Raw genomic sequence first — 26,025 nt, 5'->3', positions numbered from 1 at the left:
CCTTCAGGTGTGCGACAATTCACGTTTTAAGACGATAAAATGCTTTAACCTCGTCTTACATGAGCAGTTCGATTAAATCGGTCTCGTTAAAATCTATTTACTTCCCTTTGTGTAAGGATATTGTTTATTGTGGAGGTGGAACCATGAAACAGCCAGAAATAGGATCCAGATTAACACAACTGGATCGCAGGTATGACTCAAACCAAACATCTCCTGTTGATGTCCGAATAACTAATATTTGCGTTTGCCATTAACGTACAGGACATAAGCGTGGTTGTATGCGCAGGTGCATTTGACCAAATCACTGGGAACGCACCCGATCTATTCAGATCGTTGACGCTAAGCAGGGTTGAGGATGAATGAGGGCTTGGATGGGCAATGATTACGCACAACACAGGTATTGTAGGCTGCTGTGGGGTGATGTTCTCAACAGAGGGCAGTGCCGCAAAATGAATGGTTGTACTTTGATCCATATTTGCTCCCCACTATCACCAACCAAAACCAACCAGCGTGGTAAAGTACGGCCAAAAAAACCTGCGTGACCAGCATGGCATTGGAAGGCCCTCATCCAGCAGTGGATTGAGTCTCTGTCTGAATGCACAGACAATGTGCTAGTGAATGTATCTGTACGTGCGGGAATCATACATGTGTACACGCATGTACGCATGGTGTAGATATAAGTTATATGCCCACAAGTAGGAGGTTAGGATGTTATGGATGCGTACAAAAAGAAAACCATGTCACGTATTTGTGAAAACATGTTAAATAAACGAGTTCCATATATGTTTATGTACATGTTATATTCATCATCAACAGGCATTCACTTTCCATTTTTTGCTGACCGAACACATCAATCGTTCCACCTTTGTTCCAGTAATCAGAGAAGCCCCAAAAGCAGTATCGTTGACGCCAATTCAATAAAAAAAACACTGAAATTAAATCAGTGCTTGCTGCCTGCATCATAGCAATGAGCCAGCAACCGCTCTAATTCTCAACTCGGATCCCAGGAATCCACCTGTGATAAACAAACAAACCCCAAAATGCTCTCTCTCGTCCCGAGTTAATGATCGCGAACTGGAAGATGGCAGCCTTCAACGCGGCCCACTCTGTTACGTGTGAAATTCCAACTAAATGCCGTCACCAATCCGGCGATTAAACGCCGATCAACAACGGCTCCTCCCGGTCTCCCCAAGGAACGACTCGACGATTGTGGCTTGGTCACAACTGACGACGCGTAAATCCAGCGTGACGGTGAAAGTAAAACGGGCGGGGAAGATGTCCTCTAGCACTCACCGTTCCCGGACTCTGTCCGCTCTTCGCTCTGAATCTTCTGCTGCTCTCGAAAAGGAACCACCTGCGGCCTCTCGATGTGAAATGTGCGTGGGGGGTTGTTGGTGATGTCAGGCTGCGGGGACGGGCTCTCTGTAACAACGATACACACGCAGAAATACACCGGCCGTGTATTTAACGTGCGCGCGCGTCTGTGTGACACAGTGCGCAGTGCAGGCGGTGGTGCCATCTGTCGGGCGTCTCAGTCAGTTAACCGGGAACACCTGGTTCTGTATGTGACCGACTGCAAGCGAGCCTTCGATCCTTCACCTTGCCTCAAAGTATACCTAGCCTGGCACAGACGATAAGGTGTCATCACCATCAATTAGCGGTAATTGGCAGATATTCTAACGGTTGTTTTTTGCATCGCTAACAGCACTTTTCTCAACAGTCTGCAAAAGGCTATATTGGGGGAACTTTGCGTTCGGGGAGTGGTGGCGCAGTGTCATCACAACGTATTACAGACCTGGTCACGTGAGTTAAATTCCCCAGCCACGGCTAACATAAGTGGCAAGTGATAACAGAACTGGTCCTGAGCATCCCCAAGGTTGTTTCACCCTTCAGTGAGTACCTCTGGTGCAGTGTGTGTAAACATCAGCACTGGGGAAACAAAGGCGGCCAGGCATTGTGTTAACCATACCACCCCTGCGTGCGCTGCCTAGGCCTCAACAGGTGCTCGTTGACAGCAACGGACCCAAAGTGTCCTAAAAGGATGCAGAGGAAAGTGTCACCGTCTAGTCTCTTCATTTGCATGCAAGTTTCTGCTCATATATAGACGAGCAATAGCTGACTGGTGTGGTTTATTTTTAACCAGGATGGCTTGCGCAAAGTTAAAGGACAATGAACCTGTTTGGATAACCTTAGCCCTTAGAGAAATAAAAAAAAAACCATCGCAAGAATGTATAACCCGGGAATGCATGAGCTGAGACAAGAAAACCTCGAGCCGACGAAGGAGATTATGTAAGTAGACCTTGGGGGGGTCAGGTGTCGAATTTATAACCACGAGATCTGGCAGAAGAAAAGAGGATTCCGAGTTGTGAATGGCACTGTCCTCGAAGACATATCGAAATTAAAAATGCAACAACGTATCACTGTATTCCAGTCAATTCTCTGAAGCTCACAATGCGTGCTTTGAACATCGCGTGAGAGTCTACACGTGAGCGCATATTCACACAAATATGGGTTCACGTGATCGCTGTGGCCATTAGTGGAAACCACACTTGCCGTAATGTAAAATAAATGGTTCTTGAAACCAACGATGACCGTGAGCCACAGCAATCCATTGATTTTCCGGGGGGAAGGGGTGGGAGGCAAAGAGTTGCAACTCTACTTGAAATGCAGTTAATCAACTTCTCCAAATTCAACGCAGCCCTTTAGGGTTGCTCCGGACTTTTAAGTCATTTGGCAGATTAATATTTCCTCTTTAATGAATTCACGTCCACTCTCGCTGACATTTCCTGTTTAACACGTAGGCTTTCGCGACCAAAGTAATCCACGAGAAGTTTTTGGGTTAGATTCGCATCTGTATGGCTCACAAGTCACGACATCCCATTTATCCCTCTATTTAAGAGGAGGATTTCTCCACAACTCTGGCTGTCCGGCCAATGATTCTAGTTGTAATTACTGGCGAAACGTCGTATTCGAATTGTAAATGTTGTGGGGTTACTCTCCAACACACCGGTGTGCTGAACTAGTAACAAATTGGCATGGTTTATTTACGTGACAAACCTTACTAACTGGCTGTGTGGGGTGGTGGCCGGTTTAACGACACATTCATATTTACGCAATCTCACCCAAAAACCTCGATTATGGCTGACATTTCCTGTCTTCGGATAGGCATTTTTAACTTATCGATAAACGATGAAGCAACAAAAAAAGCAAGGAACATTTTTTAAGTTATTTCTGGTTATAAAAAACTAACAATGTCATCCCATGTGTATATAATTGGGGACTGATCCGGATTAATTGAGACCTGACCACAGCGGTCTGGAGGTGAGCAGATAAATCCGGATTATTGATAAACCGCAGGACACCACCAAATCTCAGACGTACATCGAGATGTACATTCAGTGCTAAACGCAGATAACAAACCAGCATTGTTTCCACGAATAGATGGGTTTATATGTGGTGTTTATGTGAAACGCATAAGGTTCAGATAACCATATTTAATATTTCCATTTAAAGCTTTCGTGACTGCAGGGATTCATATTCTTGGTTCTTTCGGTAAAGTCACGTAGAAGGGAAACAAAAAAAAACAATATTGTTTTCTATTTTTATTATTTTATTGTTTCCCTTCTAAGTGACTTTACCGAAAGAACCATAATTAATATGCCAATGACAAATCGAACCTGTGTCACTGGGATACAGTCGTATCAGTCCTATCCCACAAATGCCTTTCCTCCCCAGAGGCACACTTAAAAACAAACGCGACTGGTGTATACACGAACACAGGGACACCAATTATGTTGCTAAAGTCAGGAGGAGGCTATCGTGATTACACAAATTTCACGGATAATTGGAAGAGAACCACATCGCAGGCAATTAGAGTTATTGAGGCGGGTAATTGGAAGTCTCATTCAATTACCTGCCAATGACCGCAACATATTTTCTTATTTACTCCAACTTACCACGTGTTTGTGCACACAAATGCCCAATACAGATAGGTTCGCTGTATATTACAATGAGTATGGCAACAGTGAGATGCTTGTTATAAAAATTATACATTTTATACATCTAATAATAAATTAACCGTTACAATTACATTGAACAATCGGTACATTTTTCACCTCGCTTGGATTTTTTTTGTCTCGAATGTTCCGTCTCGCTCGTAAAGTTTAACCCCCTCCATTTCGCCTAAGTGCAACACGAGCGATATCATTTGCAGCATCAAGAACCGAGACCCTGAGGGGAAAGGCTCACTGCTAAGACAAACTAAGTGACTAGCGGACGGACGCAGAGTAGCGAACACGTCCTCACTCCCAGAATCTAATGTACGCATCCCCGAGCGCGCCGATCAATACGCGCATCAATACGTGCCTATGGTTTACCGTGAAGTTAAAAGCTGTGCTGTACCTTGATTAGTGGTCAAGTACAAAGTTTACAATGGCCATGGAACACATAAACCTACAGCCACAAACGCACACAACCTCAAATAGAAGACTCGGCCAAACCGTACCTGGTGTGGTGGGTCAACAAACTCGCAATGGGCAAAGAAAAGGCGGTCTGGGCGTAGCGGTGACCACACTACCCCCCTCGTGTGCCACGTTGGACTTTATAGGTAATAACTAACACATCCATTACACTCCTTGATAACAAAGTCCCCTGTATATCCTTAACAGACTGTTGGGGGAAGTGATGTTAGTGAGCAGCACACCTATGAAAACCAGCACGGCACACGACGGGTGGGTGACAGGCACCACGCCCGGCCATTTTTGTCTCCCCAGGCTGAGTCGACCTAGAGGAGGCCCAGGACTGGTCCAGATAATTGTCACTGGTGTTGGCCGTGAGCGTGAATCGAACTCGGGTGGCCGGGTTCGTAGCGCAGCGTGCCAAGCGCTACACTACACGCACGTACATTTGCATGCACGCGCCCGCATACAGCAGGTGCGGCACGCACATTCAACACACACGCAAGTGCACGTGCGGAGCACGTAGGCTGCCGCTAATCTCGCCTGCATTGAGAGCATCGATGCCTCCTAAAGCTGGCGCATTAGAATCTTTAACCCGAGAGCAGTGTTTACACGGTTCACTGTGCTGACGGGCGTCAATTGGGGTTACATATGGCAAGCAGGCTAAGCGAAACACTGTACACCTCGGATCCGATTAGGAAATTGATTTGGGGGGGTGGGTGCGCAAAGCGCCAATCTGGTGACAAACAGACGCCGGGCACTTGGAAAATTCAGAGGCAGAGAATCATTTTGCGCCCGTCCGTGTGCTTCAAATGCATTTGTGGGCGAGGAGCAATGGAACGGAGACTTCATTTTTTTTTTTATTATCAACTCACTTCACCTGTTCAGGCTCAAGACTTTTATCTTCTCCCCTGCCGATGACCGTGTCATAGCTTACAAAATACTATGTATACGTTAAGTGTATATATATATATTCCTACTTGCTCCCCGCACATGTTACACTGCTTTTGTACAGTCTTGAGATGTGGTTGCCCGTAGATGCAACATAAATCCAAAGCATATTGCAACGGAATTTTTTACGAAAACATTCCGCATTGTTATTCGCTGGACTTGGGAAAAGGAATACTCCTCTATTTTGTTCATGTGTATTTAGAGACAATTGGGGAAGGGCAAGTGGTGCAGTGATGTCGGGCACTGCACTACAAACCTGCGAACCGGAGTTCACTTCCAGGCCACCGCTGACATTAACAGCGCATATTCTGAACCGATCCTGGACCAGTTGCACTGACCAGCATGGTGAAGTATGAACGAAGAACTGCCATGATGAACACAGCATGCAAAGGCCTTTATCCAGCAGGAGACTGATACATGACCATTATTATTGTAGAGAATTGAACAGGACACGGACCTAAATTTCGATTTAAAGCTTTCGTGACTGCAGGGATTCATCTTCTTGGTTCTTTCGGTAAAGTCACGTAGAAGGGAAGTAATAAAATAATAAAAATAAAACATCATAAAATATTCTCACGACGTTTATGCCACAACGCAAGCAGCCGTCCTCAGGTGAAGACCAGGTCTGTCGGGGAGACGCTGTCTCCCCGATTATTATTACTTCCCTTCTACGCGACTTTACCGAAAGAACCAAGAAGAGGACACGGACCCATAAGTTACAAAAGTACTATGCTCTGTCTATCAAATGGCTCCATCATAAGCAAAGGAAGGCGACAAAAGACGAGTCGGGTCATCGAGCGTTAAGATTTCACGACGCAGCGCGAACCGACCAAACAATGCTGGGAACGTTACCTGGGAGTGAGGGCGACTTGAAGTCTGCCAGGACGTTGACACCAATGCGTGTGTGACCGGCAGGACTCTGCAAGGGCCCTGAAAAGAACGAGCGACAGCGATCCAGCAAAAGCAGTGGGACAGATCAAAACGACTTTCGCCTACGACAAACCACACTCAATTACTCCCCCAAGGTCGTCGTGTCTTGGAAGCTAGGCAGGGTTGAGAAAATGGTTAAAACGTGCATTGGAGGACTGCCTGAGAGTAGGGCTGTGATGTGGTCAAGGGACAGCAATACTTCAAAGGATCATTGAATTTTTTTAAATGATTAATATTTCCTATACTGAGTTTGTTTCTTGTTCAGAGTGGTCCGGTTTTCTCCCAGACCAAGCGCTGATCAAACACATCCCAATACAGGGCCTTCCTGCAAATGTCCTTATACTCAAATAAGGATTTCCTAGATAAATAAAGTGCATTATTAATTATATAAAACCTGACATCGTTTTGGGGAATGAGCTGTGGCCTAACCTCAAATATTTCAAGCAAAGTAGTGGGCACGAAATGGCTCACCCTGAAAACACGCACCACCACCACCATCGTCGTGGTTTCAAAATGTGACTTTCTATTCCCTGACAGTATAATGTTTTCCCGAGGTGCTCTAATTTCCTCCCCTAGTGACTGGATATTCAAAAGAAAACACACTGCTGAACAAAAAAAAGAATGGAAACTCATTGAGCCTTTCCTGGGTAAATATTAACTCAATGTTTTTTGTTGACACTCAATAGTCAACATTTCAAATCATAAATCGTTAACAGGTTGAATGTCTTAAATACCAGGTGTTGTTTTTTATTACCAGTGGCACACACCTCTATGGAGAGATTCAAGTAAAGATGTGTCACAGCAAAATGTAAATTTTATAACACCATGGTTCAAATGTGCTCCTACTTCATAAAATATGCTATCCCTTACCGCCCCCTCTGCTTTCATACCCTCCCACATTAATCACCTCTCAGAAAAGGTCAGCGTCTACCAAGGGAGGGCGGCTACATTCAGAAAAAATAAAATCCTGGCAAGTGTGTGTGGATTTAACTAACGGGCACCGATCCAAGCAGGGAGTGTGGTGAGTTTGTGCTTCAACACTTTTAGGGTTCCTACTTCCTGAAAAGCCACACATGTTGGGGTCAGCAGAGCTGTGAGAGATCGTCACAATTCCCAGCCTAGGATATCGCAATTCCATTTCTTGGAATTAAATATGATTTTCTGGAAGGATTGTGGGTCCGGTGGGATCAGAGAAGGGCCTGGCTGCGTTCTCATGCATTGGCGCGCACCGGGAACGTGCAATAGCGGCGTATAAATGGTGCGGTTGCGTTCGCTAACATGTCACTTTTAAAGTGTTGTTTTGCAAGTCTGGAGATTCTTCACCATCATCATCATTCATGGTCTATCCACTGCTAAATGAAGACCTCCTAACACCGTCCACCATCTCTCAAGGTCCTGCGATGCCACAATCCGTCTCACTCCTGCACGCGAGCTGATCTCATCGCTCCATATACCGCGGGTGGATGTCCTCTCTCGGGCACGTTTCCCTCCTTTGGCTGGCATTCTATCGCCAGTCTCGTCCATCGACCACCATCCTTTGCAGCGACGCGTCCTGCCCTGTATCAAGCCAGCTAACCTTTTTTTAACTTTCTTCCAGTTCGCAGTTTACCAAGGCAGGACGTTACATCGTCGGTACCATGCCTGGGGGGTTGACGTACCTTGCTGGGGCATCTCTGATCTGTAATGCCCCGGGGCAGCAGCCGGCCGCTTGGAGGGCATGGGCAGAATGAGCTGCGCCTCCCCCTGCTTCGCCAGCGCCGCTTTCACGGCTGCCACGTGCGCGTCTGTGCCCACACGAGAGGTGGTGCGCATTTCATAAACAAACTGCGGCACAAGCTGCACAACGTTTCACGTGTCCATTACAGAATACGATGCCGCTCCCGTTGTAGTTCTCGTCCATAGTTGTACATGCGCAGCCAGTAGTCAAGCCACCGTTTGGATGAAGGTCTCCCTAAAATGTGCGGGTCATGGGCATGATTGGATCGTACTTCTTTGCAGTGGTTAGTGTGGGTTGGTGAAGGTGGTGAGCATATATGTGGGAGCACACGGTTATGGCAAAGCAATTGACTTAAATCATTGCCGCCCTCCGCTGCCCACTACGAGGCCCTGGAGCCTGTCATGCATGGTGGTCACCCATACAAGTACTATCCATCCCATATTAAATCGTTATAATTAGACAGCCGTTTAAGCTGGGTCAGTGAGACTGCACACATGCACATACTTGGTAGCATTATGATTTTATCGAGTCTCATCTCTCTAAACCTCCACATGACCCCCCCCCCCATGACATTGGCGACACACGTTGTATCGAGACTTGAGAGTCCCCGTGGTTAGAGACTCAATGTTGTTGTTCGAATGAAACAGTGCGAGAGAAATGCCAAATATTTCAATGAAAGGTCAAATGCCCGGTATTTTGAGACGAAGAAAAGGCAATTATGTCAGCAACACTGGTAACCGCATCAGTCATAAATGATGAGCAGTGAAAGAAGAGACAGAGTTGTAAAAGCTTTGCGGTGCCGAGATGTTAACTCCCTCTCCTAGTATACAAGAGGTCATGGGTTCGATCCTGACTCTGACGATGCCTGTATATTTGGAGTTTGCGTGTCTCTCTCCCCCATGGTCACATGGATTTTTTTCGGGTCCTCCGGTTTACAGTACTTGGCTGCTGTAAATTTCCACTGCTGGATGAAGGCCTCCCCATTTTATTGTTGGTCATGGTGGTTGTTTGTTCATGCTTCACCTTGATAGTCAGCGTGGGATGGTGAAGGGGGTAGGGGGTTATCACAAATGTTAGCCATGGCCAGCAATTGAAATTCGTGTCCCTTAGCACAGAGGCCAAACCACTTAACCACTGCTTCCCCCAATACGTGACTGTTCCGTTCACGTGAAATGTAAATGATAAAATCTTTCACTTGCGATTCGCTGAACTCTCTTGCGATTCGCTGAACTCTCTTGCGAGTGTTAGAATTTACCTTAATTAATTTGATTAATCTATTACATGCCCAGTGGGAACAGGTAAATGTTTGGTGCCAGAGTGCTGGGGCGGGCGGAGGTTGAACGGTGGCGTTGGGGGGTGCCATGGTGGCGAGATGTTATCTACCTCTCCTGGTATACAGAAGGATGTGGGTTCGATCCTGACCCTGTTGCCTGTATATTTGGAGTTTGCATAAACTTACCGTGGTCGTGTGGATTTTTATCCGGGTCCTCTGGTTTTTTTTCTCCACATTTAGAAGCAACATGCCATTTGGAGTATTTCGCTGCTTTAAATTTCCACACAAGCCACTTCGTTGAGTTATCATTTGTGGCCAGGTCGCTTCTGAAAAAGAGCTATATAGCATAGTGGGCCTTACCTGGTAAAATATAAAATAGCTTAGTTTAGTTATCCTTGAGGGTGTTGGATTGCGCAATGAGTGTTTTCAAACTAAAGTTTCAATAACTTGTACTCACCACTTATGCGCCTATCTACTCAATGTGTTTGAAGGCGGTTGTGTGGTGCTGTTCTGGCCTTCATAGGTGCTCTCTTACAGCACTTGCCCCAACAGCCTGTCGAAGGCTATACCGGGGATCTTTGTGTAGTGGATAGCGCACTGTGCTAAGAACCCGGCGACCCGACTTCGATTTCCGCTCATGGCCAACATCGCTGAAAAATATTTGAACCGTCATTCGAAAGGGTGGTGTGCCAGTGTAATAGTCTAAACTTGCCAAATTTCGGGAAATTACCCAGAAATTACACACTGCAATCATGGCCCCCCTTCTGCGAAAACTTCACAAGACCCTCCTGAAAAAGAGTCAAGAGACTCAGTTTGACTTTTCTGAGTAAACAAACATAATATCTTCTCCACCACTCAAGGAGCATGCATTTATTTGGGTCTAATCATAACAGACCGCGGAGCCCAAGTGCCTTCAGACGGCACTCGCGACTCTTCGGACAGGCCTCAAGAGAAAGGCAGCATTGTATTTGAGCAATAATCCATGACGCTGGCAGCGCAGGACAGCGACTACAGTACCTGGTCATGTGCTATATACGCGAGTGTTCAACGGCCCAGAGCACGAGACAAAGCAAATGGATGAAACCCAATCCTTGACTGAGAGCAGCAAAAAAAATGGTTCCATTGTACATGCGTACTAGAGCACTCGGGTGGGAATGGGTGTGAACAAGCTCAGCCGCCCTTAACCAAGGCCAACAGTGAGTGCCACGGCCATGCAAAACTGAACCGCCCCCATCTTCCCGGTGTCACTCGTTTGTCCATCTCTGTTTTACGCGTCAGCCATTACACTACTAATACTAATGGGTCAAAATGGCGAGTCAAAATGGACTTATGCGTTGATTTATATCCGTTCCGTTGTTGCCTTGTTCCTCTGTGATGTTGTTGCTCTTCATTCCCTTCTAATGCACTACGGACCTCCCTTGCAAACTCGCTGGGTAACTGGCAAAATGGGACTTTCCATTGACAATTAAATATCTGATTGATGGATATCCACGTACGTGCCAATCGGTCCAGAATATCACTCCCTGCCAAGACTGGGGTGTAAATCAGTGAGTCACAAGAGCTTAGTATAGTGTCATGAGATTAAGACATTTTAATTAATGGAACTCTTGCAACTACAAGTTAACTATTCTGTATGAGAGAATGTCCCAGGAAGGTGATGTAACTGAGCTATTTCTGAAGTCAATTCAACATCCACACTCGGGGGTACATATTGTATATGCCCAGGAATAAACGCTCACTGCATGCCAATGAAATTGCCATTGTCTTTAAAGACGCTGTACTCATTGCAGAGAACCGTAGCGACAACGGCACTATACCATAGCTGGCGCCAAACTGTGCCACGCCCTTCCGCGTGGCCTTGCGGAAGCCTCGGTATTGAAGTTATTTTATTTTAGTTTTTCTTCCGGTTCCTTGCAGAAGAAAAACTGATGACGTACACGCACATCATCGGAACAGAAAAACGTTCATAAAGACGCCACGTGAACAAATGTGCCAATTTATTACCCGCTTCAGCAGCACATCAGTGCGCCGAAGAGCAATCCAGAACATTTGACAATTGGGCGTGATGTTTCGCTTGTGGTTACAGCAGCATAGTCAGGCAGCTGCCAAAATTAACAATGTGCTCAGTGGCATATGAAGTAACACACCGTGCTACCCAGGCACCTGAGTTTGATTCCTGGCCACTGCTAACATTGGTGATGAGAAATATCTGAATGGATCCTAATACCCCTCCACCCCGGTCCTTCAACCACCCACACAAAACCAGCGCAGTAAAGTAGGGTCAAACAACCCCCCACCACAGCAACCACCACCACTTCGAGTGGGAACCCGATGTTGTCCGTGCAGACAATGAACCAGTGGGGGTTACCTGACTGGCAGCTCTCGTCCGCGTGGCCGCCCTGCTTCTGCCAGTCCTGTGGGGAGGCCGGCGGACCCGGGCTCGGGGCCGGACTAAGCCTTGGGCTCGGCATCGGCAGCTTCTCCGTGCTCGAGCCACCTGCCCAGGCGACGCGCGGATGTGGGGACACCACGCGAGGAGACGCGCGCACGGGCACGCACGGGCACGCACACGGGGCACACACACGAGCACGTGCAGAACACCATGCACTCAACCTATTGCGCAACAGATCCCAGGACTGGTCGTCGATACACACGCAACGCACATACACTGTGCAAATAAACGTTGGCAAATTACCACAAAGCAGCGACTATGAGCAATAAGCTAATGCAGTATAAATAGGCACCGTGTACATGCATGCACACACCTTAATTAACAGATATATTTTTTTAAGATTTCACATTTCATTGGAATGTAAATATTTTAACTGGCTTATCAATGTTTACACTGCATACCAAACTTCAATATTTAAGCAAGTGTGCACGTGTGTCCATGTGTGTGTCCGGATTATTCAACATTGCCTTGTCAGGCACGCTGAGGAGAGGCTTGCGGAGCCCCAATGCAGTTTCAGGAAAGGGCGGTCCGGCACAGATGCTATATTTTCTGTCCATTTGCTACAGCAGAGGTGTAGGGAATTCCAACAAAATCTACAGCTCTGCTTTATTGACCTGGTCAAGGCCTATGATACCATCAGTAGGCCTGGGCTCTGGGTTGTTCTTCGTGCTTTCGGAGTCCCTGACCCACTGCTCACGATCATTAAGGACCTTCATGATGGTGAGTGGGCCCGGGTAAAACTATGTGGCCGGGAGTTGGAGCCATTCCCTGTTCACTTTGGGGTGCGACAGGGATGTCCTCTGGCTCCCACATTATTTAACATCTATTTCGACCAAGTAGTTCGTGAAGCTTTCAATAGCTGTACCGGAGGAATTTCCATCTAGTACAGATACAATGGGAGGCCGATCAATACCCGGGTGCGGTCAAGGGATGGCTCCCTATTGCTCAACCACGTTATGTATGCCGATGATCTGGTAATTGCTGCTCACTCAGAGGAGGAGTTGGAGGTGCTGCTGCTGAACCTGGAGCTTGCCACTAAAAGGTGTGGACTGACAATCAGCCCCACCAAAACTAAGCACCTGCCTGGGTATTTTGTACCATCAGACACTCCACCTCCACAACTTCCAATTGGTGATAGGGCAGTTGTGGAGAGAGTGGAGAGTTACCCATACCTGGGCAGTGTTCTCATGACCGGCTCTGGTTTGACAACAGACGTCTCACTCCGAATCAGTCGAGTGGCATTATCTTTTCATCGGTTGCGTAACGCTGTGTGGAAGCTACCTGATCTGTCGCTCCACACGAAGCTTCAGGTCCTCTCGGCCACAGTCATTCCCTCCCTTCTGTACGCTTGCGAAATGTGGACCCCCTAATTGAACATCTTTGCCAGTTAGAAACATTTAGGCTGGCCTGCCTATGATCCATCCTGGGTTTAACCAGTCTGGATTGTGTGGGAAGCTCACAAATCCTTGAAAGATCTGGGCAAAGTCCCATCGGTGAGCTCCTCCGGCAGGCAAGGCTGCGTTGGCTGGGTCATGTAGCCCGCATGCCCAGCCACCGCATGCCTAAACAGCTTTTGTTCGGCCGGATCGAGGGGGCTAAACGTGACCTCCTGCCAGCGGGCATTTTGACACCTCACGTGCACATAGCCTGGCACAAGCGTCGTGGTGACGTCACCGCCACTTAGTGGCGAATGGCAGTTGTTGTTGTGCGTGTCCGTGTGTGCGTGAAAATACCTCGGGATGCCCGAAACAGGTTTGACGTTTGGTTAAAGTGCCACATTTTTATGAGTGAACCGCAATGAAAGGCTCTTTTGTTAGCATGTCGACCAGTCATCCGTTCCACATAACGGCCACGTTCTACGAGCACAAAAGTTCATACCTGATACTTTCGATAAATATGGTGAGAGCAGCTTTTGTCTTCTTTTCTCATATCCTTTCCTCGTGAGGTCACCTGCAAAACAAAGACCTTGTTTAAAAAAAATTATGTTTCTCCCCATAAACGATAGTAATTCACAGCCCAAATGGTAATAACAGCATGGTTCCTCATTTATAAGACTGCAAGTTCACACTCGGACCAGGGTCAACTCAGTCCCATGATCCTCATCATCACCAGCATTATCGTCCCAACAAATTCATTATCATCATCAGCGGCGCCATAATCATCACTTTGATCGTACCGGGTTGAGAAACATGAGCACCATATAATGAGGTTGTATCCCTTTGTGGGACGTAGAACAGCACTTAGTTGGCTGGCCTTGGCCATAGGAATATGGAATTTTCAACACCGACTCAAAACCGTCGTCCGATGTAGGCAGCGCACAATCATCGTTGATCAAGGAGGACAATTTGAATTCAATGGAACAAAAATACAATTTATTCCACTGAATGTTAGCTTCATATTTGAACGCAAAACTAAATATTTTTCTGACAAAAGCTTGCGTGTTTGCAGGGCAAGAGTGAAAATTAACCTTGAAAAGGCACTTAATTGGGTCACGTAATATTAATAGTTCACACAGTGGGGTCCTTTGTGAGCGAGTTGTCTCAGCAACAAGGAATTCAATACAAGAGACAAACAGCAAGCGCTGTGCAGATGCATGCAGTGGAAAATCCAGCTCGGACATGTTCCCCATGGCCGAGTCGACACCCACAAGACAGCCAGCTATCTCGGTTCTGTTTTTTACCAGTGTTAACTCTTTATTTTAAACAGCCTTATCATTGCTGCATTTTTGACACCTATGCGCCAAACAATTCAACTTGAACTGAGCAAAACCCACCACTGACAGCTGCAGGTCACACGGCATGTTGGTGAACATCTGGGAAATGATATCACACGAGTGGGGCCTGACCATCCTTTGAGGGGTCTCCCTGGTCTTGTGCGCACTCTGTTGTGCAGCCCTAGTGTCTTCACTGGGCACACATCTGGTTAAATAGCCCTTGGAGCTAGGCTCGTACCCAAATTGAGTGCAATTACCTTTCCCCGACAATGGGCTTCCCATGCAAATATCCGTGACTGGACTGAGACCACGAGCTAAGCTCTTAGTAACCATTCAATCTTGATCGGCTCCTGCCAAGTGTCACTTGAGGACCCCTCTTTCAACAAAATGCAAATCCTGATCCAAAACCAGTTTCATGCATCCTACCATGGCTACTTCAGCAGATATTCTCTGTGAACCCTGGACCCAACTTGAGCTAATTTCCTTCTGCCTTCACCGACTGAGTTGACATAAGGAATGCTACTGGATGGAATTCCAAGGGTGCACAAACCCAGACAGTATTTCTGAATAATTTCTGCACAAAGTGGGGTTTGCTGTGCTCTTTGAAGTTATAAAACGCCGCTTGAATTGCGTTTGTTGCTTTGTCACGATGCAGACCTGCGGCAATAGTTCAAAGTAGAATAAAGGAAAATAAATTACCGCTTTTATTAAACTCTTTTCCAATACTGCAAGCCAAATGTATTCTTATTCATTATTATATTTAGCCCATTGGCTATAACGGTCTGCATCCTATACACATAAGCTTGTATAATAATACACAAGTGTGTGTATATATGTTTTCAATTATAATATTACGACATCTGGTCAGCATGGAAGAGTAGGCCAAAACACCTTTCAAAGGGACTCTCTAAAGCTCCTTTTAATCGAGGCACAAACAATTGCATGACTGTGCCTTAACTTTTGTTTTCATTAACATAATGTTCAGTTTCTGAGTGTTAACCTTACAACGTCAAAAGGTCCAGCAATGAATGCAACAAAGATTAGCATTCATTGCAGGTTATAGTAAACAATAGCATTAATATCCAACTGCTGTGTTTCTTAAACACAAGCTTTGCCAAAGTGAAAAAAGTTCAAACACATTACATTGTTCAACCGCTTATGAAATTGTGCCCAAAGTTTGATACCTGGAAATGGGCTAACACCAGCGGCGAGTCATATCTGAACTGCTCTCAGCCTCCGGAATCAGAATCTTTATCTAGACTAGAGGAATCCGATGAGCAACGAAGCTTTTTTTCACAAATGTCCAGCAGGAGTGGGTCACCAAGTCATAAGAGTACAAATTCCAATGCAAAAAAATATAGCAGTGAAGAGTAAAAGGAAAGGTATGCAAATAATACAAAATAAAATCGTAATACATTAAGTACATCAGTACAAATCCCATAAGTACATACATGCCTGCCAATTTGTCAACCTGCACTGACCAGTGTGGTAAAGTACCAACAAGCATTGGGAGGCCTTTACCCAGGAGTGAATAGACAAAGGGCTGTACATTATGAGAGTGTGACATCTTGCGTGACAATGCAGCATTCACAAGACTATCCTAATTCAGTCACATCCAGCTCACACTTGCATGCACGTTGCAGAATTTTACCCACGAAACACATCAGAGTAGTTTGGCGAGCGGAAACTGCAAGCAGTAGGAATCAAGTCTTGGCTGTAGCACAAACAAATCCTACTACTATACTGACTTTACAGCTTAGAGTAGAGGCATGACAAACTCCACGCAATCACAATATTTCCATTACATCTCAAGCAAGAGATGGTCCTCACTGGGAGCGGCTAAGATATTTCCATCATTGACGATAATTGTTCTCTCTTGTCCCCCCACCCCCTCAAAGTTATTCCAACTGTGCTTGCGGCATCATAGCAGGAGACCAGGAATCGATTTGGAAATCTCACGGAGTTGGATAGCAACGCCCCCCACCGCTTTGTCAGCAAAGGGCCCACCGAAAATATTTTTCACAGGCCTTCTCTCCCAATGCATTCCTTCAAGTGGCTTTTTTAGTCTTTTAACACAGTAGGGGTCACACATTCGCACAGGCTCTGCAATGGGATTGTTTGTCCCAAAGTCATATGGGTATTTTACATGTCAAAACTGGAATAAATACAAATGAAGTGCCAAAAATCTAATTTAACGCGATGGATTTTAGTGCAGCCATTGGTGACCAGGCTGAGACGATCAACCTGCTCCGCTTGAGGGTCCGTGGTTTTAATCGCGAGTGGCTGTAACCCAGATTTGAAACCACTATCTCAGCAGAAGCTCGGCGTTCTGACCTCCGAGTCACCCACCCAGCCACATTAAACGATACTTACGACGTATTAAACAATACTTGCGATGTACTAATGCAGGGCAAGGAGTCGGTTTAACATCACAAAGCCAAGCATGGTTTTTCACAAGCCCAGAACACAATGGGAAAATCAACGGGAGGGCGGAACAGCATGTAACATACAAACAACATGTAACATACATCAGGCCAGATGTAATGTACCCTGATAATTAGGGTATGGACGTGGGCATCCCCCGTTAAGCAATTCTTATTTACCAAATAAATTGCATATTTTCCACAATTGTATCCCAACTGTGCTTTTGGGGTAATATTGTGAAATGCTATGACCCCAGGTGGCGAGATGTTAACTACCTCGCCTGGTATACAGGAGGTCGTGGGTTTGATCCTGACCCTGATGATGCCTGTATATTTGGAGTGTTCTCGTCTCTCTCCCCGTGGTCGCATGGATTTTTGTCCAGGTCTTCCAGCGTTTCCCTCCACATTTAGAAACATGCATTTAGAGTATTTGGCTGCTATAAACCTCCACATGATAAGCCACTTTCGTTGAGCTATCAATTGCGGCCAGGTCGCTTGTGAAAAAAGAGCTAGATATATATAGCTCAGTGGGCCTTACCTGGTAAAATAAAAAAAAACATGTTTAGTAGTTTAAATAAGCCCAGAGATCATGCGGGAAGTAATGCATCACTACTGTGTCATAAGACGTCACCAGAAGACCATGACATAACTTACTTCAATAGGCCTCTTTTATCCTCACTAGCGCCGCCGTTCGCAATAAAACTGAAATAGTAAATTCTCCAAGCTCTAAATTAGCCGGCGTGCAACATAAAACGACATTTAACTATTGTGTTTGATTTGGCAGTCAATGGCGGGCGGAACAGGCTGAGGACATTAACTCGCAAGACTTGAGAGTTCAATGTCACCAGAGGCGGCTGTCCAGATTCAAAATCTGGATCTGAGTAGTCCGACTTGGTCCTCTGACCCCACCCACCTCCGTATCCTCACCCACAAACAAACACAACGAGAACAAACAAGCTGCAACACCCAACTGATATTTGGGGGCAGTGGCAATTAAAGATGTCTTTAGCTGACAATCAACTTTTAGGTGAAAGTACACCTAAGTTCAGATGTGTTTAACGTTGTCCCGCGTAAACGTCAAGCTTCCACCCTATCCGTGGCGTTACTCATAAGAAAACAGGTCACCACGTGGTAAATCCACGAAATTTCCATTTAAATTCCTCTGCATACGAAAAATGTCATATCTTTAAAAATATTAAGTTTTTAAAGTAACACATTTATTATCCTATTCCACATGAAACACCGAGTTGGAGTCCGTTTTACATTCATCTCTGGCTTTTAAGCATCCACATTTTGACTAGGCAGCAATAGAGATACTGTAATAACGCGCATAAAAATATTTGTCGTAAAAAACCTCCCTCAATCAAAGCACATATTTTTTTTTTTAAAGTACACAGGATGACACCACAACTTGGCAGACTTTCTTAACACTATAACAATGAAAGCATTGATCGAAATGTTACCTTCTGGAAACCGTATCAGCAGGGGGGGGAGGTAAGTAAAGCATTTGTGCACAAACAGTAAACACAAGCGGCTGGGGTAGCTGAACAAACAGCAAGTGGTTTACCTCTCACCGTTTATACAGCACGGAACGGGAATTCTCTAAACAACCTACACCGCTGCTGCCAATACATTTTCACGTGAAATTCTCCTCCTTGGGGGAAAGACACGAGCGAGCGCGTGATCTTTCACAACACCAACAACAGCGCCCTTTACATTTAATTTCATTTGTTTACCTAGGAAAGCCTCCATCCACCGTGTATCAAGAGAGTCCTTCGCTTGGGATGTTTTTGGCCAATCGCTGAGCGGGGGTATTTACGTTTCACGTGGTGAGGAAACGGGAGTGCCCGCAGAAGACAGCCCACACGCAGACATCGGGAGAAAAAAATATATGACCTCATGCATTTATGAAGTATACACGTGGGGACCCTGTCATGGTGCATTGTCAGCACACGGGGCTTCCAGTCCAGAGGTCGCTGGGTTCAAGCTCCTCGCGCAGCAGCTAAAGCAATGGACAAGCTTATGAATACTCCCATGCCCGTGCCAACGCCGCAGGATAGAACTGGTACATCACAGTTAGTCGATCTGCAAGGTGGCATGTGCTGGTGGTGGTGGTGGGGTAAAGTGTGGCTATTCCCATCTCTTGCAAGACATCAATCCAGCATGGGAGAGTTGGCCAAAAAACACAAATACACCTTTTATAAGACCGCATGTGTGTACAATGACGATCAAATGGAGTTGCACAAATCATTTGAGGGAATTCAGCACATTCCTATTTGACATTGTTGATAAAAAAAAGAACTAAGTTTACAAAAAGAGATTCCTGATTCCTCACACCAGCAGTCCTTGCACTCCCACCCCTGCCGTGCAGATTTCCATCTTGACCAATGTTTTCTATTCAGATGCAAATTACCAAAGCAGACTGAAAGCATTTAAGCAAAGCTGAAGATGAAAACCAGCAGCACTGTGACGTGTGGGTAGAATGAAGTTTAATACAACGCCGCCTTCTTTGCGCCCCCACCCCACTCTGGCCACCACACACACACAAGAGAAAGCACCAGCAAAATCAGCCATTATGGTGGTCTCCTAATTTAAATTCAACATATTCGTCCATGACATCGCCTTAACGGAAATATATTGATATATATGTACTTAACATACCCTTTAGTTCTTTCAGTAAAGTCACGTAGGTATAAACTAAAATAAATTAGAATCAGGACGTTTCGAAAGCAAGACAAGCTACCGTCATCAGGATGCTTTCGAAACGTCGTGATTCTAATTGATTTTATTTTATACCTACGTGACTTTACCGAAAGAACTAAATAGTACGGATCAATGCAGTCACAAAAACGTAAGATCTAGATGTACATAACAGGCAACATTTCAGGCAATGGGCCTTCATTATAGTACACAAATCATCCTGCTCATTAGACCTCTCCGATTTGCAGTATGGCTGGCACGAACCCTGGGCTACAAAAGTAATGAAACTGGGCCTCCTGGCCAGTTTCCCCACTCTTTGTCACCCGGCGCTGTGTCCCTCTGATCCGTGAGTGCCAATGCAGGCGCACCGTTGTCTCTTCCCCACCTCTCGCCGTTTTCTTTCGACAAACTTCCTCATGTAAGCAAACACACGCTCACCTATCAAGAGGAAATAAACAAACGTCAGCCCGTTGACCGCATTCTGTATTGCTTTGTTGAAATAATGAACACGATGCCCTCTCTCTACTGTAATGCCCTCTAGAGGCAGGGAGATCTCAGTAAATTTGAATACTTTGTTTTTTCAGGAGGACCCTGCAGTGGCCGGAGAAAACCGACACGTACACAAAGGGTAACACTCAAAAGTTCGGCACATACAGATATAAGTCCGCACCTCTGATTGGCATGGTTGGCTACGTACAGTGCGAAAGAAATTCAACTTACATTTATCTATTGCTGTACTGCCACCTCGCAAACCAAGCGTGGAACATCGAATTTCCCTGGCCATCTTCCCATCCAAGTACTAACCATGCTAAACTGTGCTTCATTTATAAGATCTGACAGCCAAGGTAAATTGGTCATAGGATACACTTTGCTGCTCTGTAGTTTTGACACAGCTCAATATCAGACGCACTTTGCAAATGTGCATCCGATATTAAAAGTGCGCACGTACTGTGCAAAGGAGACCTTGTACTTACAACTCAGCAGCTCCCGATTTAATGACCAGAGGAAGGCGTTGGACTGGAGCGGTCAGGGTTTAAGGGAGGACACCCTGAACACGGAATACCCTTCGGGTTCAAGCGTTATCCACGCGCCATCGCACGCAAAACACGTGACAAGTGGAGCCAGCGTACCTTGAGCGGCGCTCAACCTTGCAAAATGTCCACACTGGCGGCCCCACGATTTAAAGTCACCCATTTCACTTTTCCAAAAGGAAAAATAATCCATTAAAAATAATCCGCGAGGCACTTGGCCGGTTTCATCGCCGTAATAAAATAACATCAACCAAAGGACTTGGGCACTACATTATATTTCCCAGCATTATTTATTAAAACGAGGCAAAAAGGAAAATCTGCCGAGGCAGCGGCATAAGGATTGTGTTATTTTGAATGTTTGTCGTGTGCCGTGGGAAACGCCGAGCGGTGGCACGGAGCAAGCAAGCCGCTCGCTCTGCTGAACAACAAAAGTGAAGCTGATATTCGATATCAACCGATCGATTTTTGAGATGAGCAGTGTATAAAAAAGAAAAATGGCAAAGTGTCTCCATGCCCCAACAAACGCTAGGCAGTGAGAGAGGATCCACTTGGCAAGTTGAGCCAGGAAATTACACATTCCCATGGAAGGGGCAAGTTTCACAACTGCTGGCAATTTCCAGACAAGTATAACTCGTGTTGCTACTGCGTAGGTTGTTGTGGTTGTGCTGCAAAGCTCTCCGATGTTGTTTTCAGCTTTTTGCCGTGTAATGTTCGGCACGATGTCTACCGTTTTGCTCCACGTGCTGGTAGCTTCTTCAGGTACTCCTATGATATTGGCCCGTAGGAATAATAGCAATAACACTGAAGGGCCGATGTGACGAGTTGCCCCACAACTGGAGCTTGAAAAACACTGCCCTCCAACTGCGAACGGGCTGCTCTAACCAAAGCGCAAGCGCTCCGATTCTAAATCAGGGAACGAGCGTCACCGACGCGTACACGAAATACGATTCCATTTTTTCTCTTTCACTCGAGGCGTCCGATGAGCAACACCCCCCCCCCACCGGCGCTGGCGGCGACGTGTACAAGCGCGTCACGGCACCTGTGGCGGCCCATTAAAATTTAAATAGTTTTGTCTCGACACGTTTACCAAGCGGGTTAAGCACTACGTCGGCATTGAGTGTCCCCTGAAGGAATGCAGCCAAGGTATCACTGGAGGCAACTCGTTCCTTAGCCTACGACCAAATTCCCCTTAGTGCACCCGCCAAGCGCGTCAGATCTTTTGACGCTAACCAGGGCTGAGCCTGGTTTGCTTTTGGATGGGAGTCCGCCGAGGGGGGGGGCTTGCTTTAATGGGCACAATAATTGCCACCGAATTAATGAAAATGAAATGAGACGGAAGTGGTACATTTTGCACGCAAAAAGCTAACTAAAGCAAAACAGCATGGAAATTTTGTTAAAAGTCCCAGAAAAAAATTACAATTGCTTCTCAGGGCTCCTCGACACAAAGAGAACACATCTTAATCTCCACTAGCTAGAAATAGCTGCAATGCACCTGGTTCAAAAGCAAACAGCCAAAACGCAAAGTTTTATTTAAAATCGGGCCAGATAACATTTCAAAGCCGCGTGTCAAATTGCGCGCAAGTCCCCTTGTATGAATGTCACACTATTTGTCTACGCGTGCGCAAAATGTCTGCACTGAAATAAAAATAACTGCAGGCCGAACAAACCACACGTGCATATTCGAACGCAAGTTGGGTACTACATGTAGGCCTCAAGTGAGTAAGAAATTACTCTACTTTTACCCAGATAAGCCAAAGAGGATTCAGAAGCCTATATTGGAGAATCCTGATCGGTATGCTTAACAATTTCCTTTCGGGTATTTTCGCGAGTTTGGAGGAAACCACAGTGTCCAGGAACAACCCAACACGCATAGGAGGAGAATAAATAGTTCGGAAACCAAACGTGGCACTGGTCAAAAAACCTGTAAACCAAACGCGGCACTGCCGAACTCAACACGCTGAACGCTCCAATTTGCACGTCGATGGCACGTCCAGGATTTAACGTAAGTGATCTGTGGTTATTAAGGCAGTGTTGAAACAAAATTCAATGACCATTCTAAACAGGGACATCACCTTGGCCCATGCACAACCACACACCCGGGGGGCCCATTAGCGATACGCAGCACAAATTTAACATCACGCCAATAACGGCACGACACGATAAACAACGGCCTACCGACACGGAGAAGGGGACATCTCAGCTCACCGTCACAATAAGGGCACACAAGCAATTGCCGCACTAAGGGAGCACGCTCAGCAGGCGTGCAATCAGTTGGTGCGTTTATTTTCGGGCAAGGCCCATTGAGCTAAGAGGTTCTTTTTAAATGGTGACCCGGGACAGGAGGTTTTTATGCAGAGGTTTGCACGGAACGAAAGCAGGGAAATTTTTCTAAACATGACAAATGCATGATAAAAATAAACTATCAGAACAATTTTTCGAACTATGTATAATGGAAATCTAGTAAGCAATCTTAACCTCATGCATGGCACTCGTGAAAGGAACTCGCATATGACATTTAACATGGCATGTATAACAGCAGGAATGACAAGTGCAATACTTTGAATGATCCCACTAATCTCTTTACACTTCCGTGATGGGATTATTTGGAATGGTTTAAGATCCCAATTCGAGTCAATTATCTATTTTGTTTGCAGTGTAATGTCTCATTTGCACTGTTTTGTTTACACCCTCTCATCTCTACGGTCCCCTCTTGGTCCATCCGTCTGCACCATGGTGCCCTTACAGTTAATTAATACAGTCAATTCATTTATCCTGGTTCTCTCTTCCAAATATCTGGTGGGCATGGCCTCCTGAACATCTGGGTTCCAGACCATGCTGAAAGTTAGTTATTCGGGTCGAATAACTGGAAGTACGGATCCTGGTACCTGACAGTGAATGCTGAATTGCCTGCGATGTAAGTGCTGCCGAGAGATGACGGTTATGGGAAGGGAGCTAGCTCGTTTGCCATTCTGTTAGGAGAGATACCACCTAAGACTGGTACCTGAGGGGTAAGCGGCCTGGTGGTGATTGCGACCTCGTTCCGTGACCTAAGTTTCGTCACAGAACGCCCTCGAGGTTCTATCTCCATGGCCCTTGGTTACCGGATGGCCACGCCTCGTGTGGTGACATTATAGGTGGGCGGGGCTCTTAGACCTATCCTGGGTTAAACGAATACTATTTAAATTTTACCCGGTAAGGCCCACCGAGCTATCCAGCTCTTTTTCAGAGGCGAGTTGACCACAAATTATAGCTCAAGAAAGTGGCTTATCGTGTGGAAATGTATAACAGCCAAATACTCTAAACGCATTTTTTAAATGTAGAAGGGAAAAACCAGAGGACCTGGAGTAAAATCCACATGACTACTGGGAGAAAGACAGGAAAATTCCAAATATACAACAGGCGTCAGGGTTGGGATCAAACCCACGACTTCCTGTATACCAGGCGAGTTGGTTAACATCTCGCCACGGATAACCCGTGGTCATGTCCCACCCTCCCACCCCCGGATAAACGAGTGAATCCCCTGTTGGGACACCGGATATTTGGAAACAAATGAGGCACCACGCTCCTCAGACACACTCGCGTGAGTCAAGTGTGCTGAACAAAATAAATAAAAACTGTCACGCCTAAGCGGAGGTGGTGCAGGAGTGGCGGACAACGTAGGAAACATTAGATACAATTTATCATTTGCTAACTCGTACACAAGCCGCTACGAATTAATTGGCTGTGCCGTTTAATTCTGACACAATTGCCAAAACTGCTCAACCACGGTCTTTCTCAACTTAAATCTACACAATACTGTTCATCACATTTGTACAGATTGTATAACCCAGTACAGAAACAAAGACAAGCGTAGTATGAACTATAACATGTGGTAGGGCTGCAATTACAGTCTCATGTGTATTAAATCACCATTAAGCAAATACTGTTCAGTAAATTCACTGCTAGATGAATGCCTCCCTACACCATGTCAAGCGGGCTTGTCTGACCATACTTCACCACACTTGTCAGGGAGGGGGCCAACACCGGTTCATCACCGGGAATTGAGCTCAGGTTTCCGAGTTCACAGCGCAGTGCCCTAACCATTGCACCCCACCGCTCACATTTGTTAATCGGGAATTTCAAACAACAGGGGCTGAATAAATGACGTGAGAGTAAAACTATGTTTGTAACGCTTATCGGTGCCGTGAAAGGAGCAAAAAAAAAGTCAACCTATTTCTCTACTTTCTGGTGGTTAGTAATGGAAAACACAGATAAGGCACCATGCTTCCTCTGTCCACCCCAGATAGGCCTGTAAAAGCAGGACAGTTGGATTCTCAGGCATTTAAACAAGGGAAAAACGAGGGCGTCAGTCACTTTTAATTATATTTCTTTCTTTCGAAGATGACATAAATGTTTTTGGTTGTTCCCCACGTATACGTTACGAGGTTTTTTTTTATCTAAACAAGCATAAGATTGAGTTTGTTGTAGTTTATTAACAAACTTAGGCTTAAAATATCAGGCAGAAGATGATTACTTCTGTTAAGCATGGATAAGCGTGCGGATAAAAATACCGCACGCACATCACTCATGTGCATTTAACAATACCCAATGACCGGCGGTGTTTTCGTGAACTTGCTTGAGACCACGCAAAGTCTCGGGCCTCTTGAGTTCTCCACCTGTTTAAACAAATTTACCTTTAAAGTTGAAATTGAACTCTCTATTCCACTAGCTCAGAACCAACAAATCAATAACCAAATGCAGATACATATCTGGAATCAGGTCCCCCAGATTCTCTATGCCCCAGGCCAAGATGCAGGCCTCTGCCAGAGGAAACACTTGCGAAATATTGTAAATACCGAGTGACATTTCAACGCGGCAAATGGAAAGAAATGGAATAACATTCAAACTAAAAAAAAGCAGGGAAAGAATTGTGTTTTTGTTCATTTCTCGTGAACTTTACACCGACTTGTGCAGGCTGGAAAAACAAGTCATAATTCGCGGGAAGACTTTAAAATATTTTATTCTTTAAAATAGAGGCTCACTGCAGTCTGCAAGCGTTTGCATCTGATGTTTTAACAATACAAAATATACACGCGCACACACACACGGTGAAATAAACCGGCTTAATGTATTTTTTACACCATTAAGTTTAACATTGAAAATAAACAAACACATTTAGGAGCATATATGCCAGCTGTTAAACTTCTTTTGGTTTAGTTGGCAAGAAATTGATGAAATACAAATATTTTTCTATAGTACATACCATACAACCAAACACAGTACAAAGGTACATAATTACAAACACCTGCTCGCTTTCGGTTCAAATAATAAAGAGGTGGCCTTAAACTTGCAGACAATGATCGTTACAACGAGCTTAACTGGTAAACAAATATCAATGT

At 45.5% G+C, this 26,025-nt stretch overlaps 1 protein-coding gene across 1 annotated transcript in view; it reads right to left on the bottom strand.

Annotated features, from left to right (window-relative positions):
* LOC144729102 (disco-interacting protein 2 homolog C-like) overlaps window positions 1-26,025 on the bottom strand; it is a 98,898-nt gene that overhangs the window by 60,250 nt on the left and 12,623 nt on the right. Inside the window, exons 2-6 of the mRNA XM_078609030.1 lie at window positions 13,659-13,730; window positions 11,697-11,825; window positions 7,997-8,122; window positions 6,261-6,338; window positions 1,294-1,422 (exon numbers count right to left, since the gene is read on the bottom strand). Coding sequence (XP_078465156.1) covers window positions 1,294-1,422; window positions 6,261-6,338; window positions 7,997-8,122; window positions 11,697-11,825; window positions 13,659-13,730 — 534 coding nt within the window. The remainder of the gene's footprint in view (window positions 1-1,293; window positions 1,423-6,260; window positions 6,339-7,996; window positions 8,123-11,696; window positions 11,826-13,658; window positions 13,731-26,025) is intronic.

The sequence above is a fragment of the Lampetra planeri genome, chromosome 31 (genome assembly GCF_965212315.1).
Source record: "Lampetra planeri chromosome 31, kcLamPlan1.2.h2, whole genome shotgun sequence".
Taxonomy (NCBI): Eukaryota; Metazoa; Chordata; class Hyperoartia; order Petromyzontiformes; family Petromyzontidae; genus Lampetra; species Lampetra planeri.
This window is presented reverse-complemented; position numbering and strand designations above follow the sequence as displayed.